A 16,294-nucleotide genomic window follows, 5' to 3' on the forward strand; every position below is an offset into this window, starting at 1 on the left:
CCGATATCGCCGAAATTTGAAACAGTGGGTTATCTTAAGCCTCCCAATATCTGGCGTAAATATGTTTCAGATCGGACTATATTTAGATATAGCTGCCATATAGACCGATCTCCCGATAAAGGGTCTGAATGCCATAAAAGCTTTATTTATTACCCGATATCGCTGAAATTTAAAACAGTGGGTTATTTTAAGCCTCCCGACATCTGACCTAAATAAGGATTAGATCGGTCCATATTTAGATATAGCTGCCATATAGACCGATCTCCAGATAAAGGGTCTGAAGACCATAAAAGCTTTATTTATTGCCCGATTTTGCTGATATTTAGAACAAAAAGTTATTTTAAGCCTCACAATATTTGACGTAAATATGGTTCAGATCGGACTATATTTAGATATAGCTGCCATATAGACCAATCTGCCGATAAGCGGTCTGAAGCCCATAAAAGCTTTATTTTTTAACCGATTTCGCTGAAATTTGAAGCAGTGAGTAGGTTAATACCTCCCAATACCCGAACCAAATATGGTTCTGATCGGACTATATTTTGATATAGCTGTCATATAGACCGATCTGTCGATAAGGGGACTGAAGCCCATAAAAGCATTATTTATTACCCGATTTCGCTGAAATTTGAAACAGTGAGTTTTTCTGAGCCTCAAGATATCCGACCTTAATATGGTTCAGATCGGTTTATAATTGGTTGTATCTGCCAAAAAGACCAATATTTTGTTCCACAAAACTGAATAGTGACATATATATTAGACCACTCAATGCCCGCTCCGAATTTGGGTGCTTAAGTTATCCAATTGTGACGAAATGGGGTTTCCATATATACCCGAGGTGGTGGGTATCCAAAGTTCGGCCCGGCCGAACTTAATGCCTTTTTACATGTTGAGGCTTATCTAATACCTAAAAAAAAGTAACGGCTAAGGTTTATTATTGAATTAGGTGACGCTTCAGGCTCTGTGCATTGTTTGAATTTTCTAAAAAAAATAAAAATTTAAATTTTTCCATGCCAACATGTCATCATGCCCCTCCCTATTAATTTACACAAAATATTAAAAATAAAAATTTGCTAACAAGTGGTTTTGTGACACATTTATCATTTGACTCCCTTACCTGCATGACCGATTCACATGACGGATTGCTTATCACTCTATATTTAAAGGTTAAAGGGTATTTCTCAACTATGCCAAATAACAAATACTGTCATTAACCTCTTTGGATATCGGTCAAACAAACGCCCAAACATGATGCACGTAATGCTCCCTTTAAGCAATGGAAGGACGTAGCTTAGCAATGATGCAAAAGTAATGCATCAACGGCATTATCGCATTGGCTTTGGCGAAAGCTAATATAAATCCTGGTCATGCAGCCACACCTGTTTGAGAGATGCACCAATACCAACAAAGCCGAATATTTGTGCAAGCGGTGGTTCGTTCGCCTGTGTGTGTGAGAGAGTGTGCATGCGATGCCAACGCCAAAAGAATTCGTTCGCATTTACACTTGACATCCAACAAAGTAACTACGTCATCATTGTTGTTCATACTATGCCATGTAAAGTGCGTGCATGGATGAGATGGGCTTAGTTAATGTGTGCGTGAACAGCACGAAGTGTGAACACACAAAATAAAAACAAAAATCATGCACTTACACACCGAATCAACGCAGGCAACGTTGTTGTCTTTGGCCCAGCTTGTTAAATGGAAAAGAACACACGTACGTAGCAGATAACCGCAACAGCAACAACAAACCCATACCCATTCACAAACATTCGCATGCCAATCCATGTAGCACACACAACAGCCTCATCGTGATTAAATATGAAAACACCGACACATGCCAAAGTGCCGAAAAAGAAAAGCTCACTTTCTGGAGCTTACTGGAGACAAGTGACAACAAGGGCTGCCTTCAATAGCAGCAGCAGCAGCAGCCATAGCTGCAGAGCACTGGTAGCTCTAAGAAAAATGACACTCGCATACCCATGTGCACTTTTACTGCCATCACATTCGATTGGAAACTATCAACACATAGTCGTTGTCGTCGTTGTCGTTGTCGTAGGTATCGGTGTTCTTGTTGTTGTTGTTCTTGCTGTTGTCGCAAAGTTTTTTAGGCCACCTAGAGGGTGTGGTTCCCTATTGCCTGAATATTTGATAGTTTAACACAGATTTCTCCGTCAACGAACGAGGTGCCAGCCGAACACCGTTCAACAAACGACGAGTGTAGCAACCGATAGACTCCAAATGGCAAACGGCGAAAGCTGCAGCCAAAGAAGGAACGAAAAAAAAAACACAAACATAAAGCACAGCATCAAACGCATTTGCATGGTGATGGCATGGAAAGGTTGTTGTCGCCTTGTTTCTCTATCCTTTGTTACCTACCAACCACCACATCACTCACCCCCACCCACAAATTCTACTCACACTTGAAAGTAGAGTCTATGGGCAATTTTACACGAAGCTTAGATGCACACAGCCACACAAGCCACATGTAAGTCAAACGGGATGTGCTACATTGTCACAACAAAGTGACTCTTGCTCTTTAGAGCGACTAGCAATCATGTGTCGCAGCCAATCAACCAAAGCAGCCATGTTTATGTTCGTCATTCGTCCATTGAAATGCACTACTGTGCTTAATGTCGTAAATGTTCGTTCGTTTCATTCGGCTCATGGCTTTTTGTTATGGAAATTATGAATGAAAGTTCTGAGAGCAGAGGGTTGCCAAATGTGTATAAATGTTTAATAGTTTGACAAAGATTCCTCCGTCAACGAACGAGGTGCCAGCCGAACACCTTTGAACAAACCACGAGTCTATAGAAACCGTTGAACAAACCACGAGTCTATAGAAATAAAATTTTGACAAAATTTTCTTTAAAAATAAAATTTTTACGAAATTTTTTTATGGAAATAAAATTTTGATGCAATTTTCTATGGAAATAAAATTTTGACAAAATTTTCTATTGAAACAAAATTTTGATAAAACTTAAAATATAAAAAAAAATAAAAAAAGGTTGTAGTGCTTTGGATGTCAAAGTAGGTGGGAAAGACATTCGCCGGAAGTCGATTCCACGTACGAACGGTTCGGGCGAATAAGAATTCTTTCTATAATGCATTGTGCGGTCTTCTGGCCAATCAATTACATGTTGATGTTCCAAGATGAGCCAAATCCAACAAAAGTTGCTCGAAGCACCTTCAAGCAAATGATCGCCTGTTTTTTCGGAAAAACTAGACATGTCGCAATCGTACCACTAGAACAACGCAGAACAGTCAATACTGAGTGGTACACAACCATTTGTTTGCCAGTTGTCTTCCAAGAAATCAGAAAAACCAACCGCCGAAGACGGATCACTCTTCATACGACAATGCAAGCTCTCACACATCGGCTCAAACAACTGCATTTTTGAGCACTCAAAACATCGATTCGATGTGTTATACATCGAAAAGTCCTGACTTGGCACCGAATGACTTCTTTTTTCCCATACGTAAAAAATAAAATGAGAGGTCAACGATTTTCGACACCTGAAGAAGCGGTTGATGTGCTCAGAATGCATTTTTTGGAGATACCTGAATCAGAGTGGGAAAAGTGTTTCGACAATTGGTTCAAACGCATGCAAAAGTGTATAGAAATTAATGGGGAATATTTTGAAAAACAATAAAGCGATTTTCAATTATTAATATTTGTTTTTATTTTTCAATCCCGAAATATAAAAGGCTACCCTCGTACTTTCAAAATCCTTAATTGTTTTCCATACCACTCCTCTAAGTTGGTTCATGTCAATGTTGACAAAATTTCCTATAGAAATAAGCGATTTTCGATTATTAAAGCGATTTTCGATTATGAATATTTGTTTTTGTTTTCCAATCCCGAAATATAAAAGGCAACCCTCGTACTTTCAAAATCCTTAATTGTTTTCCATACCACTCCCATAAGTTGGTTCATGTCAATTTTGACAAAATATCCTATAGAAACAAAGTATTGAAATTTTTTTCTAAGGAAAATAAATTTTGACAAAATTTTCTATAAAAACAAAATTTAAAAAAAAATCTAATATTTATTTATTTATTTATACTTAAAAAAAAATTGTGTAAATATTCAACAGTTCTCTAGCTCGGCTGAAAAACTTCTGCAATTTTGTAAATGATTACAAATGTACTGATATACTCTCTACTTTGATACTGAGATTTATCGTTCAATGGTGGTGTATTACTACTGTGGCGAATTAAGCAAAGCCACCCTTATTCAATTCACAAACCACATTGCTCTGGTGTTTTAATCGCTTGAGACACCCAACAATCATCGATAAGTTTACCACTGCCTGCTATGAAGTACATTCTCATATTTATGCTATGTTGTAACGATAACCAATACAGCGGTCAAAAAAAGTATTCATCATTAGCAAAATTGATAATAAATTCACTTATTTTGGGTAATTGAAGAAAATTTAAAGTAAACAAATAATGCAGTTTTATGCAATAGTTTATTTTTCGTAATATGTTTTAAAATAAATTCAAAAAATAAATTTAATTAGCGCAAAAAATGCAATTTTATATAATAACACCAAAAACAGAACAAAAAAAGTATTCATCATTGATGTGCTATCATCAAAATCAAATTCAAATATTATTTGGGAATCCCCCTTTTCTGTTTTATTTAGTAAAGGAGGCTTTGCCCTTGACAGCAAATATTTAATTTCATTGAAAATATAGTTTTTGTCAAAATGGGTCGTAAGCAAAACGAGGTTTCTGATGAGGTAAAAGTTTTGATAATAAAACACCACAGGAATGGTTTAACTCAAAAAACTATCAGTGAAATATTAAATAGACCACGATCTACTATACAATCCATCATCAGAAAGTGGACAGAAACGAAAACTGTTGACAATAAACCAAGATCTGGTCGACCAAAAGCACTTTCAGTTGGAGATGTGCGTTGGCTAGTGCGGCAAGTTCAGAAAACTCCGAAGACAAATGCGACCATTCTTCGTAAAAACACTATGGAATATTTAGGGAAGGAAGTTACTACACAAACAATTCGAAATACACTCAAAAGGCATAGTTACAGAGGAAGAACTGCACGTAAGAAGCCCTTTATAAATAAAATAAACCGAGTGAAAAGGCTAAACTTCGCAAAAATGTATGTAAAACAGCCCGAATCATTTTGGAAAACAGTCATTTTTGCAGACGAGAGCAAGTTTAATCTTTTTGGGTGCGATGGAAAGGTCATAGTGTACAGAAAACCAAATACAGAGCTTGAAGAACGAAACACAGTTGCTACTGTAAAACATGGTGGAGGTGGTTTAATGGTTTGGGGGTGTATGGCGGCTTCAGGAGCGGGAAATCTTGAAATTATTAATGGAGTAATGGATCATAAGTATTACATTGACATTTTAAAGAGGAATTTAAAAGATAGTGCTGTAAAAGTTGGGCTTGGTAATAACTTTCAATATTATCAAGATAATGACCCCAAACATTCTGCTTTAAATACCAAGATGTGGATGCTGTATAACTGCCCCAAAGTCATTAAAACTCCTCCTCAAAGTCCCGACTTGAACCCAATTGAACATCTTTGGGTACATCTCGAACGCAAATTGAGAACGCGCAATTTTTCGAGCAAGAGTCAAATGCAACAGGTGATAATGGAGGAATGGACTAATATAGACCAAAATATAACCGCTAAATTAGTCCAATCGATGTCAAACCGTTTAAAAGAAGTTATAAGACGCGGTGGTCGAATAACAAAGTATTAATTTTTTTAAATTATGTTATTTATTTTTTTGTTTTTTTGTGTTCAGCTGTAAAATGGCCCTTTTTGTTCCAATAAATACTATTTTTTTCTTTAAAAACAATGAAATTGTGTACATATATATCACACAAGCACTACTGCATCATTAGTTTAATATGTTTTTATTATAATTGTCTTTTGTAGACTTATTAAAAAAAAAAACATTGAATGATGAATACTTTTTTTGACCGCTGTATATCAATCAAAGGAAATCCATTAAACGATAAGATTTTACTTTTTATTCCAGTTACCGCACACTTCAACAAACTGAGAACAATTTGGGTATAGCATAAGAAAAATCACTTTATGTGAATCGGACTTATTCAGAACTGGCGCCGCATGTCGATATTCGATTTTTTGTTTCAACTGAAAATCGTTTGCCACGTATTCAAACGAGTTGATTAATATTCGATTAGTTAAGAATAAATAATAAATAATAGGTAATTTCATACTAAAACTACGCATCAGAGTTTTAAACAATTTGTAAATAAATGGGGAAAATGGTGCGGATAATCAAGAATAATAGAATAATCGATTAGTCATTCGAGAGTAACCATCAATTTTAAGAATAAAGGCTGGTATCAAGTTATATTAATTTACAGGTAGGGGCAGTTGCCAAGATACATTCATTTACAGGTTGTGGCAGTTGCTCAACAACAAAATATTAAGTGCATTCTGTCATAATCAGTGATTAATGCAACTCTGATTTTGTATATGTGACTAGTTCGCCACCGTAGCGCAGAGGTTAGCATGTTCGCCTATGACGCTGAATGCCTGGGTTCGGATGCTGGCGAGACCATCAGAAAAAATTTTCAGCGGTGGTTTTCTCTCCAAAGAGGGGTCGCACTGCGGCACGCCGTTCGGACTCGTCTATAAAAAGGAAGCGCCTTATCATTGAGCTTGACTACACTCATTGATATCTCAGAAGTTTGCCCCTGTTCCTTAGTGAAATGTTCATGGGCAAAATTTGCAATTTTACTAGTTCGCGCCTATTTTCGTAGTTTGTGTGTGGTATGGTTTTTAACTATAATACACACACACAACCAAAACTCGTTGACAGATAGTGCACTCCGAGAGAAAAAATTGCACTCTGCTGTTTAAGGTAAACTACCTGGGAATTATACCATGGCTGGTACTATTGGGTTGCCCAAAAAGTAATTGCGGATTTTTCATATAGTCGGCGTTGACAAATTTTTTCACAGCTTGTGACTCTGTAATTGCGAATATGCGAGAAAGAGGATAACAACAAAGAGAATGCAAACAAAAATCGGCCATCTTAATACCGTCAATCCCTGCCGGCTGCTAACAGCTGTTCGCGTGAGACAACCATTTTAAATCCACCTTAGCTCACACCTTATACTAGCAATCCATGACATAATTTTAATTTTTTTCTCGCGAAGTGCACTCTCTGTCAACGAATTTTGATTGTGCGTGTGTATTATAGTAAAGAGCCATGACACACACAAACAACGAAAAATGACCCGAACTACACAAAATCAGTTGCACTAATCACTAATTTTGACAGATGAAAAATGTCCATGAACATTCCACTAAGGAACAGGGGCAAACTTCTCACATATCAATGAGTGCAGTCCGATTCAAGTTTAAGCTCAATAATAAGGGGCCTCCTTTTTATGGCCGAGTCCGAACGTCGTGCCGCAGTGCGACATCTTTTGGAGAAAAGTTTTACATGGCATAGTACCTCACAAATGTTGCCAGCATTAGGAAAGGAAAACCACCGTTGAAAATTTTTCTGATGGTCCCGCCAGAATTCGAACTCAGGCGGACATGCTAACCTCTGCGCTACGGTGACAGATAGTTCACTCAATATTTTGTTTTTGGGCAACTGCCACTACCTGTAAATGAATATATCTCGCTAGCAATCGTTGTTGACGCTTACGACGCTCAACGACCAAAACATAAAATACTCCTTTAAATGCGTTGAGCTATTGTAAGCGTTTTTGCCGATAAGCATAAAATGGATCTTTGAACTAAAATATATTAACGCAGTTGACAATTTATTTCTCACGAAGTGCACTATCTGTCAACGAGTTTTGACAGTATGTGCATGCATATAGTCAAGAACCATAACACACAACTAACGGAAAATAACGCGAACTGTTTACACTCTAAAATCAGAGTTGCACTAAATAATGATTTTGACTTCTTTTTTTGATGTTTGGCAACTGCCCCCACCTGTTAAATGAATTTTGCTTTGAACTTTAAAATTATGGCGCCACAAGTCGATATTCGGTAATCGATTATTCGATTATTTTACAACTGAAATTCGATTTCGACTACTCCAAACCAGTTTTAGTAATCGATAAGTAAAAAATTGATGTTTAAATGCCTAGAGGGTAATTCAATTCAATTTATTTATTTATTTATTTTATTTAATAATTTAATGTGATTCCAGTCAACTTAATTATTATGGATGAACAATTTCTGGAATACATTACTGAGAATGCTGCAAATATAGGACCTACAGCTCGACGTAAGTGCTCGTTTTCAAAAGCGGTCAAAGAAAAATGTTGCAAATTTGGTTTGTTTGCATTATTTTCGCTTTAGACCTATGGCCTATTATATTGGACAATTTCACAAGCAATGTATATATATTTCGCCAGAGGCTTTACTACACCATGCCGAAGAGGAATATCTCAATGGCAACATGCCACAATCCATATTCTATCAAGTGGTGTCCCTTTACCAGACCTTTCAAGACCATTATTATAGAGGAGGCGGGAAAAGAAAATCGGTCGATGTCAAAGAGCTAATGAACGAGATGAGTGCCGAGGAAAAGTCTGAGTTAAAAAAGTAAGTTGTGTGATATATTTTTTATGTTGTTTTTATCATTTTTTTCTGTTTTAGGAATTGTCTCATACAGTATGTTGGCAAATCCTTGAATCAAATGGCCAAAAATAAGCCTAAGAACAAATGTGAGGAAAGTACACCAAAACCAGAAGGCAACTTTCTCAAGGGCATAACCAACCCCATTGAGGGAATACACAAACTGGAGGAAGTATGTAAACAGATGCCAAAAGGTATGTATTAGGATAGAAATTTATTGTAATATTGGATTAGATGGGAAGTAATTAGAATTCCATACAAAATATAAGCCCATGGTAAAAGTACAGTTACATAGGTACTAAAAAACACAACAAATCTCCTACCACTTTAATCCTTAAAATTTTAAAGTAAAATAATGTTTCTTTTATAACCATACATTTTTATATGTTAAAGTGTGGACAATATTGCAATTATGTAAAGGACCCCGTACGGAGACCACTTTTTCAATATATCCAAATATACACGAAAGTGATGCAGCCATTTATCTCACCATAATAAAACATGCACGCAGTGACAGATATCCCATGCCCATTTGTTTGCGTTTTTGTGGCAGCAAACAGAAGGAACTTTTTGAAAGTTTTGCAAATATTATTAACCGCTTCAAACATAGCATTAAAGTAGATCCCAAAGATTATTATTCAATAGAGGCGAGGAAGCTTTACTGGAAATCGTTGTCGGAGGTGAATGATTTTATGACGGTATGTATTGTAAAAACGTTTAATTATATATAAAACTAGCTGACCCGGGCCCGCTCTGCTGCGCCTTCTTTTACTTTATATGGAACAAAAGTTTCCTTGGAATATTTATTTTCAACAATTAAAGAGCTTTTAGTGATGGATGTTAGGTGTACTCCATTCTTAAAATACTTTATTTCACCCCGATATTCTCATGATATCTGATTTAGGGGTGTTTTCGGGTGTGAGGTGGTCCGCCAGACAATTGGCCCTGAAAAAATATCAGTATCGTGCTCTTCTTTCAAATACTATTTATTTAAACCCCATATTGCCATTGGTTTAGAGGAGTTTACACGATGAGGCGTCCCCCAAAAACATGGCCTCAAAATAGGTTATAAAACTCGTTTTGTAATCTCAAATACCTTTCATTTGAGCCACATATTGGCTCAATCCCATGGCAGCCGGTTGTACATACTGGATTGACCCGATGAAGTCCTTCATCGGCAAGGGCTGCCGCCTCAGTGTACAATACACTGCTACAACAACAACAACAACATGGTCGAACAATTTTTGCCTTTTGGGAGGTGTTTTGGGGAAGGGGTTTTGCCCTTTGTTACATGGTCCTACATTTGGATATCAAAATTCGTATTCTACTCCCAAATACATTTATTTGAGCCCATATTGCGATGGTCAGTAAAAATTGCTGTTTGTGGGGTATTTAGGGAAAGGGGTAGACCCCCAGAAAATTGGTCCCGAAAATGGGCATCAATTCTTGCTCTACCCCCCAAGATCTTTCATTTAAGCTTCACATTGACATGGTCGGTAAATATGCCTGATTTAGAGTTGTTTTGGGGATTCGGGTGGTCCCCCAAACACTAAGCCCGGAAAATATATCAGCAACGTGCTCTATTCTCATATATCATTTATTTGAGCCCCATATAGCCATTGCTCTCAAAATTGGATATCAAATTCGTTTTCAAATCTCATTTAAACTCCTTATTGCAAAAGTCAGCAAATATGTCCGGTTTGGGGTATTGGCCCTAAAAACTATGAATATTTAGTTCCCCTTTCTTTAAGACCCAAACTGTCTTGGTGATCAAATACGTCCTTTTTGGGGGTTGTTATGGTGGTGGGACGTCCGCTAGACAGTTGGCCCCTAATGTTGATATCAGGTACGTGGTCCACTCCCACATATCTTTAATTTGAGCCCCATATTTCCATAGTCGGCAAACCTGATCGGCTTGGGGGGTGTTTTGGGGGATGGGCGGCCACTCAGTGAGTTGGCCTTGAAAATATATATCGGATTCGTGTTCCACTTTAAAAACCCTCTCATTTGAGCCTCATATTGCAATAGTCAGAAAATACTTATTATTTGGGTGGTGTTGTGGGGGTGGCATGGCCCCGTAGACACGTTTCCCGAATATTGATATCAAATTCGTGCTTTACTCCCAAAGACCTTCCATTGAGCCCCATATTGTTATGGTCGTAAATTTGTCCCCTATGGGGGATGTTTTTGGTGAGAGGCGGGCTCCCAAACACTTGGTCCCATATTTGGATATCAGATCAGATTCGTATTCTACATTAAAATACCTTTTATTTAAGCCCCATATTCCCATAGTCAGTAAATAAGTCCTGTTTGGGGGGTGCTTTGGGAAAGGGGTGGATCCCCAGAAACTTAGTCCCACATTTGGATATCAGATTCGTATTCTACTCGCAAATACCTTTCATTTGAGTCCCATATTGCCATGGTCGGTAAATATTTCCGATTTAGGGTTGTTTTGGGGCTTGGGGTGGTCCACCTAGCACTTGGTCCGACAATTGGATATCAGATACGTTTTCTTATCCTAAATACCTTTCATTTGAGTCCCATATTGTCGTGATTGGTCTAAATATATGTTTGGTAGGTTTTGGGGTGGGGCAGCCCCCCGAGGTACCCCACCCGAAATTTGGATACCAAATTTTTATTTTTAGGGTACTATATGAGAGCGCTTAAATCGCACCACCCATCTCCGAGATCTGGCGTTTCTGAAAATTAGGGTAAGGGGGAGGGTTCCTTCTTTGTCTCTGCAGGAGGATGTGCCTGCACCAAAGCCACCGGTTTGATGTTTAATTCTTTGTTAGAATTTCCGGACTTCATTCTGACTCCTGTACATATCAATTCGCTCACACTAGTGTCTTTCCATTACCTTTTTCTTTCTGCGGAATAGACGTATTTCCTCTCTTCTTTTCTCCCGATACCTTTCCTTCATCTGGGGCGTTGCTACTGATTGCAGGGTTGCTCTTTATGCCAGATTCTTGGCTTCATTAGCATCTCGACACTCTCTTACCATGGGGGAGGCTTCCAGTACCCAATAGGGATTTCGCGGCATTTTCCATGGATTAGACAGTTGTTGTTGTAGCAGTGTGAGGCGGCAGCCCTTGCCGATGAAGGAATCCATCGGGTCAATCCGGTACGTACAACCGGCTGCCAAGGGATTGATGGATTGGACAGTGGTTTGCCACTGTGCCATTATATCATCCTTTCATCAAGCAGTTGGGACAATCGAGTGGAGTATGCCGCTGCCATCTGTTGTGTTTGCAGCTTTTCAATGTCCGGCTTCCGTGCAGTGTTATGGGTTTCTTGGGGGAGGCTTCCGGTACCCAAGTAAGGATTTCGCGGCATTTTCCATGGAGTGGACAATAGTTTAGGAGGCCACCGTAGCACAGAGGTTAGCATGTCCGCCTATGACGCTGAACGCCTGGGTTCGTATCCTGGCGAGACCATCAGAAAAAATTTTCAGTGATGGTTTTCCCCTCCTAATGCTGCCAACATTTATGATGTACTGTACCATCTGGTATGGCAGCCATGTAAAAACTTCTTCATAAAGAGGTGTTGCACTTCAGCATGCCGTTCGGCTCGGTCCCATATCATAGAGCTTAAACTTGAATCGGACAGCATTCATATGTGAGAATTTTGCCCCTGTTCCTTAATGGAATGTTCATGGGCAAATTCGCATTTGCATTTGTAGCGCCTCAAGTGTCTTTGTCGTTCGATCGGTTCGTTCAGTCGTTCGATCGGTCTGTATGACTCCTTGATCGATCAATCGTTCTTTATGACTCCTTGGTGCGCATGTTTTCTGGCTTGATAACAAGGACCGTTGGACTCGAGGTAACATCACACGGGCTTGATCATAGAGCTTCGATCTGTGTGGTTTTCATCGTTATCTCGAAGAGCGTTGTTGGGAACTACCAGGCGCGTCCACAGGTTGTATTGAAGTTGCGGACAGTTATTTCCGCTGATATGGAGTGGAGGGTCTCAGTGAGGAGTCCCATTTGAGAAGTCCCCAGTTCTTACTTAAATAACGAGTGCCTATGATGTTCGTTATAACAAGGCAATTTATTGACGCCTTTAAATTGCCAATGGCTATAACGTTCCCGCGGCAATCCCATTGCAGCCGAATTGAGCCGGCATGAAATTTTTCATTTGCATGGAATTTTTCATCGACGACGACGACTTTCCGGTCCTATGAACCCGAACGAGCTTGCTCACCTGTAGGATCTTGACGAGGATCGCTACCAACATATGCAAATGTGGCTACAACAACAACATTACTTGGGGAGAGATGGTTTGATTTGGGGGTATCTGTCAGGTATTTGACTCTTTATTTACACAGCATTAGCATTGATAATTCGTCAAGGCCCATAGCCTTTGCTGGCTTGGTTTCGGTTCTATGTAAAGTTTGCCTATGATTCTCCACACCCACATAAAATACAACCAAGCTAAGGCCCTTTGTAGATACAGTTCCCATATGAACTGATTCCTCGATTTGAGTTCTTGCATTCCTAAAAGTCTCAATTTTTACCCGATCCCTCTATTTAACTTTCCGCCCAGAGCATGGAAAGGTCTGTCATATGTTGCAACATTTTCAATCCCCACATGAATCGGCTTCATACACCGCACTATACATTTAATAACTTTTACAGATAGCCTGTGAAGAACTGAAACGATTTTTCTTTCCTTGGAATTTTTTATTTGCTGGTATCTCGCACTCTTTTACAACCAATGATGCTTTTGCTCAACGTTGGACAGCAATTGATAAATTTTGTGACTCGTATGAATTGGATAACCAATGTCGAATTCTATTATCGCTGGCCGCATTGAGGATAGGTGAATTAACAGTTCTGGAAATCGAAGGCATTTGTACGATACTGTTTGATAACGCAGAGCGCCGAGAATTGGCAGTGCAGCTATTAAAGGAAATGCAACAACAACAACAAGGTTTGTACTAAGCCACATTCGTGTTTGATTAAAAGTAAATGGAAAATTGCAGATGATGCCAGTGAACACTATAATAAGGATGATTGCTATCCCTGTATACTGGTCATTGATGAGGTATAAACAATTTGATTAAATATTTTTGTTATATCTCTTAACCAAAAAATCTTTTGTTTTAGTATTTAGATCATTTTTTCTGGGAAGAGATGAATGTTCACCAAGAATTTACCCGAGTTAACTCTTTGCAATGCCTTTGGAGGCTATACCAAGCCTATAAGAAGGACATACACAATGGTTATCTCCAGGTTAATATAACCAATGGAGGCTCCATTATAAATCCAGGTAAGCATATGCTTAAGCCATTTCGTATGTGCTAGATTATTGAATAGATTACAATTGACCTTTTGTGTGTATCTTTTAGATCAAAGTTTGTGCAAAATGGAAGTGAGAATGCGTAGCTTTATGGAACACTGGCTGCCTCACTGGAAATTGCTGTGTAGCCAAAGACCAACTCAAGAAGAACTTAGAAATAACTTTTTCAATCGCAGTTGTTATGTGTAAGTCCTAAAGACACTCGCACACAAACACAGGCACACACACACACCCCAGCCTTAACATTTGTTAACAAACCTTTTTTTTTATATATATATGGTCTAGTTATGCTGGTCATGGTTCCGGTTTGCAATATATAAATGGCCGTAATATTGCCAAACTTCAAATGCAATGTGTGGTTTTTCTATTCGGATGTGACTCGTCGCGTCTCTATTCGAATGGTCTGTATAGCGAACTATGGGGGCCACATATGTATTATCATGCAGCCATGTGGTAAGTGGAAAGATGCCGTCTATGTATGTGTTTGTATGCCATGAATTCTATTGATTTACTATTGGATTTTGCTTGCAGTCCTGCGTTAGTTGGCACTCTGATGCCCTGCCTAGATTCGTTTATGGATGGAGTAGCCACGGAAATACTTAGTCGTTGGATAGCACCCAAATCGCCAAATATTTTGCCATGGAATGAAATTGAACCGAGTGCCTGGATAAAAGGGGGCATCATTAAATGTAAGCAACAAAACAGCCAACATATCAAACTAAAGCCAGAGAAAATGTCGTCATGTTCAATTATTTATTGTTATTGTGTTTGTTTACACCATTATTTTATAGCCAAATCATTGGGGTGCGAGGGGGCAGCTGCAGCAGCGTCAAACTCAGCTGCATTTACCACAACTTCTGCTACCACTACTACTGCCACAATGTCCGATTATCATTTGGGCAGTTTATGTGGCGTCTTGGCCAGGATACGGCAGCGGATTACCGAAACCAAACTGTATAACACCGCACCATATGTTTGTCGTGGTCTTCCCGTTTGGAATTGTCATGTCCAACCTCCTCCAACTTGATTGTAAATATGTAGAACGATAGCCTAATAGGATAAGAGTTTAAGCACGTAGCATCCCTGGCGATGAAAAAGTACCTTTTTTTTGAACTAGAAATGTTATTCGAATTTTACTTATACATATATATGCCCCGTGTCTCATTTTGTTCAGTTCACTTTTAAAGTATTAAAATCTGTTTATGAATTTCAAATTAAGTCCCAAGTTCTACTCTTGTTGTCGTTGTTGATTTTTTTCCTGAAGTATTTTCTTAGCAAAACACCTGCAGCTGTCTTCTAGAAGCTCAAGAGAGCTCGAGAGTGTCACTTCCGCTTCACCTACTTTTATTAGCATTGTCGTTTGCATTGTCATTGTTGATGTTGATGTTGTTGTTGTTGTTCTTGCTGCTGCATTTATGGCTGTAGTGTTTATTTAACACAGCACATCAAAATAGACAAACAAGCCAACTCGCAAATGCAAATTCACACGAAAGCACCTTGTTGCTGTGTGTCAGAGCTTGAATGATAGTTCTCCCTAAATCATGCTTATGCTTTGTTATTTCCTTATTTTCTGCTTTGTCACTTTTAAACTTTTGATGGAAGTGCCTTTTGGAGAGCATTTAAGTTGTATAGAAAACAATCGCCTAATGCAAAGGAATTTCTACATTATGTTTGTAATTTAAAAATCAATAGAAAAATATGCAAAATATTTACGATAGAAAAAGAATTTTGACAAGATTTTTTTATACAAAAAAAAAAAAGACAAAATTCTATATTAGACATTTAATTTTGTAAAATTTTCTATAGAAATTAAATTTTGACAAAATTATCTATAGAAATTAAATTGTGACAAAATCTTATATATTGTGTTGTCCAAAAAGTAATTGCGGATTTTTTATAAGAAAGTAAATGAATTTTTAATAAAGCTTAGAATGAGCGCCGACTATATGAAAAATCCGCAATTACTTTTTGGGCAAGTAGAAGCGTGCTAAGTTCGGCCGGGCCGAATCTTATATACCCTCCACCATATATCGCATTTGTCGAGTTCTTTTCCCGGTGTCTCTTTTTAGGCAAACAAAGTATCAAGTTATGGTCAAATTCAGACCATAATGAAATGAATGTTGGAGACCATAGTAAAAGTCATTGTGTAAAATTTCAGCCAAATCGAATAAGAATTGCGCCCTTTAGGGGCTCAAAAAGTAAAGTAGGAAGATCTTTTTATAGGGGAGCTGTATTAGGCTATAGACCGATTCAGACCATATTTGACCCATATGTTGAAGGTCATGTTGTACAAATTTCACCCAAATCAGATAATAATTGCGCCCTAAAAAGGCTCAAGAACCCAGATCGGTTTATATGGCAGCTATA

The 16,294-nt window shown here is 38.2% G+C and overlaps 1 protein-coding gene across 1 annotated transcript; it reads left to right on the plus strand.

Moving 5' to 3' along the window:
• Positions 1-8,180: 8,180 nt before the first annotated feature.
• Positions 8,181-15,145, plus strand: LOC106084670 (uncharacterized). Its single transcript, XM_059364236.1, has 11 exons — positions 8,181-8,273; positions 8,404-8,593; positions 8,648-8,820; positions 9,020-9,324; positions 13,264-13,558; positions 13,611-13,672; positions 13,735-13,897; positions 13,977-14,112; positions 14,213-14,380; positions 14,459-14,616; positions 14,767-15,145. Exons 1-11 carry the CDS (start codon positions 8,210-8,212, stop codon positions 14,952-14,954), a joined length of 1,902 nt encoding a protein of 633 aa, XP_059220219.1. The 5' UTR covers positions 8,181-8,209; the 3' UTR covers positions 14,955-15,145.
• Positions 15,146-16,294: the final 1,149 nt, after the last annotated feature.

This window comes from Stomoxys calcitrans, chromosome 1 (assembly GCF_963082655.1).
Source record: "Stomoxys calcitrans chromosome 1, idStoCalc2.1, whole genome shotgun sequence".
NCBI classification, from domain to species: Eukaryota; Metazoa; Arthropoda; class Insecta; order Diptera; family Muscidae; genus Stomoxys; species Stomoxys calcitrans.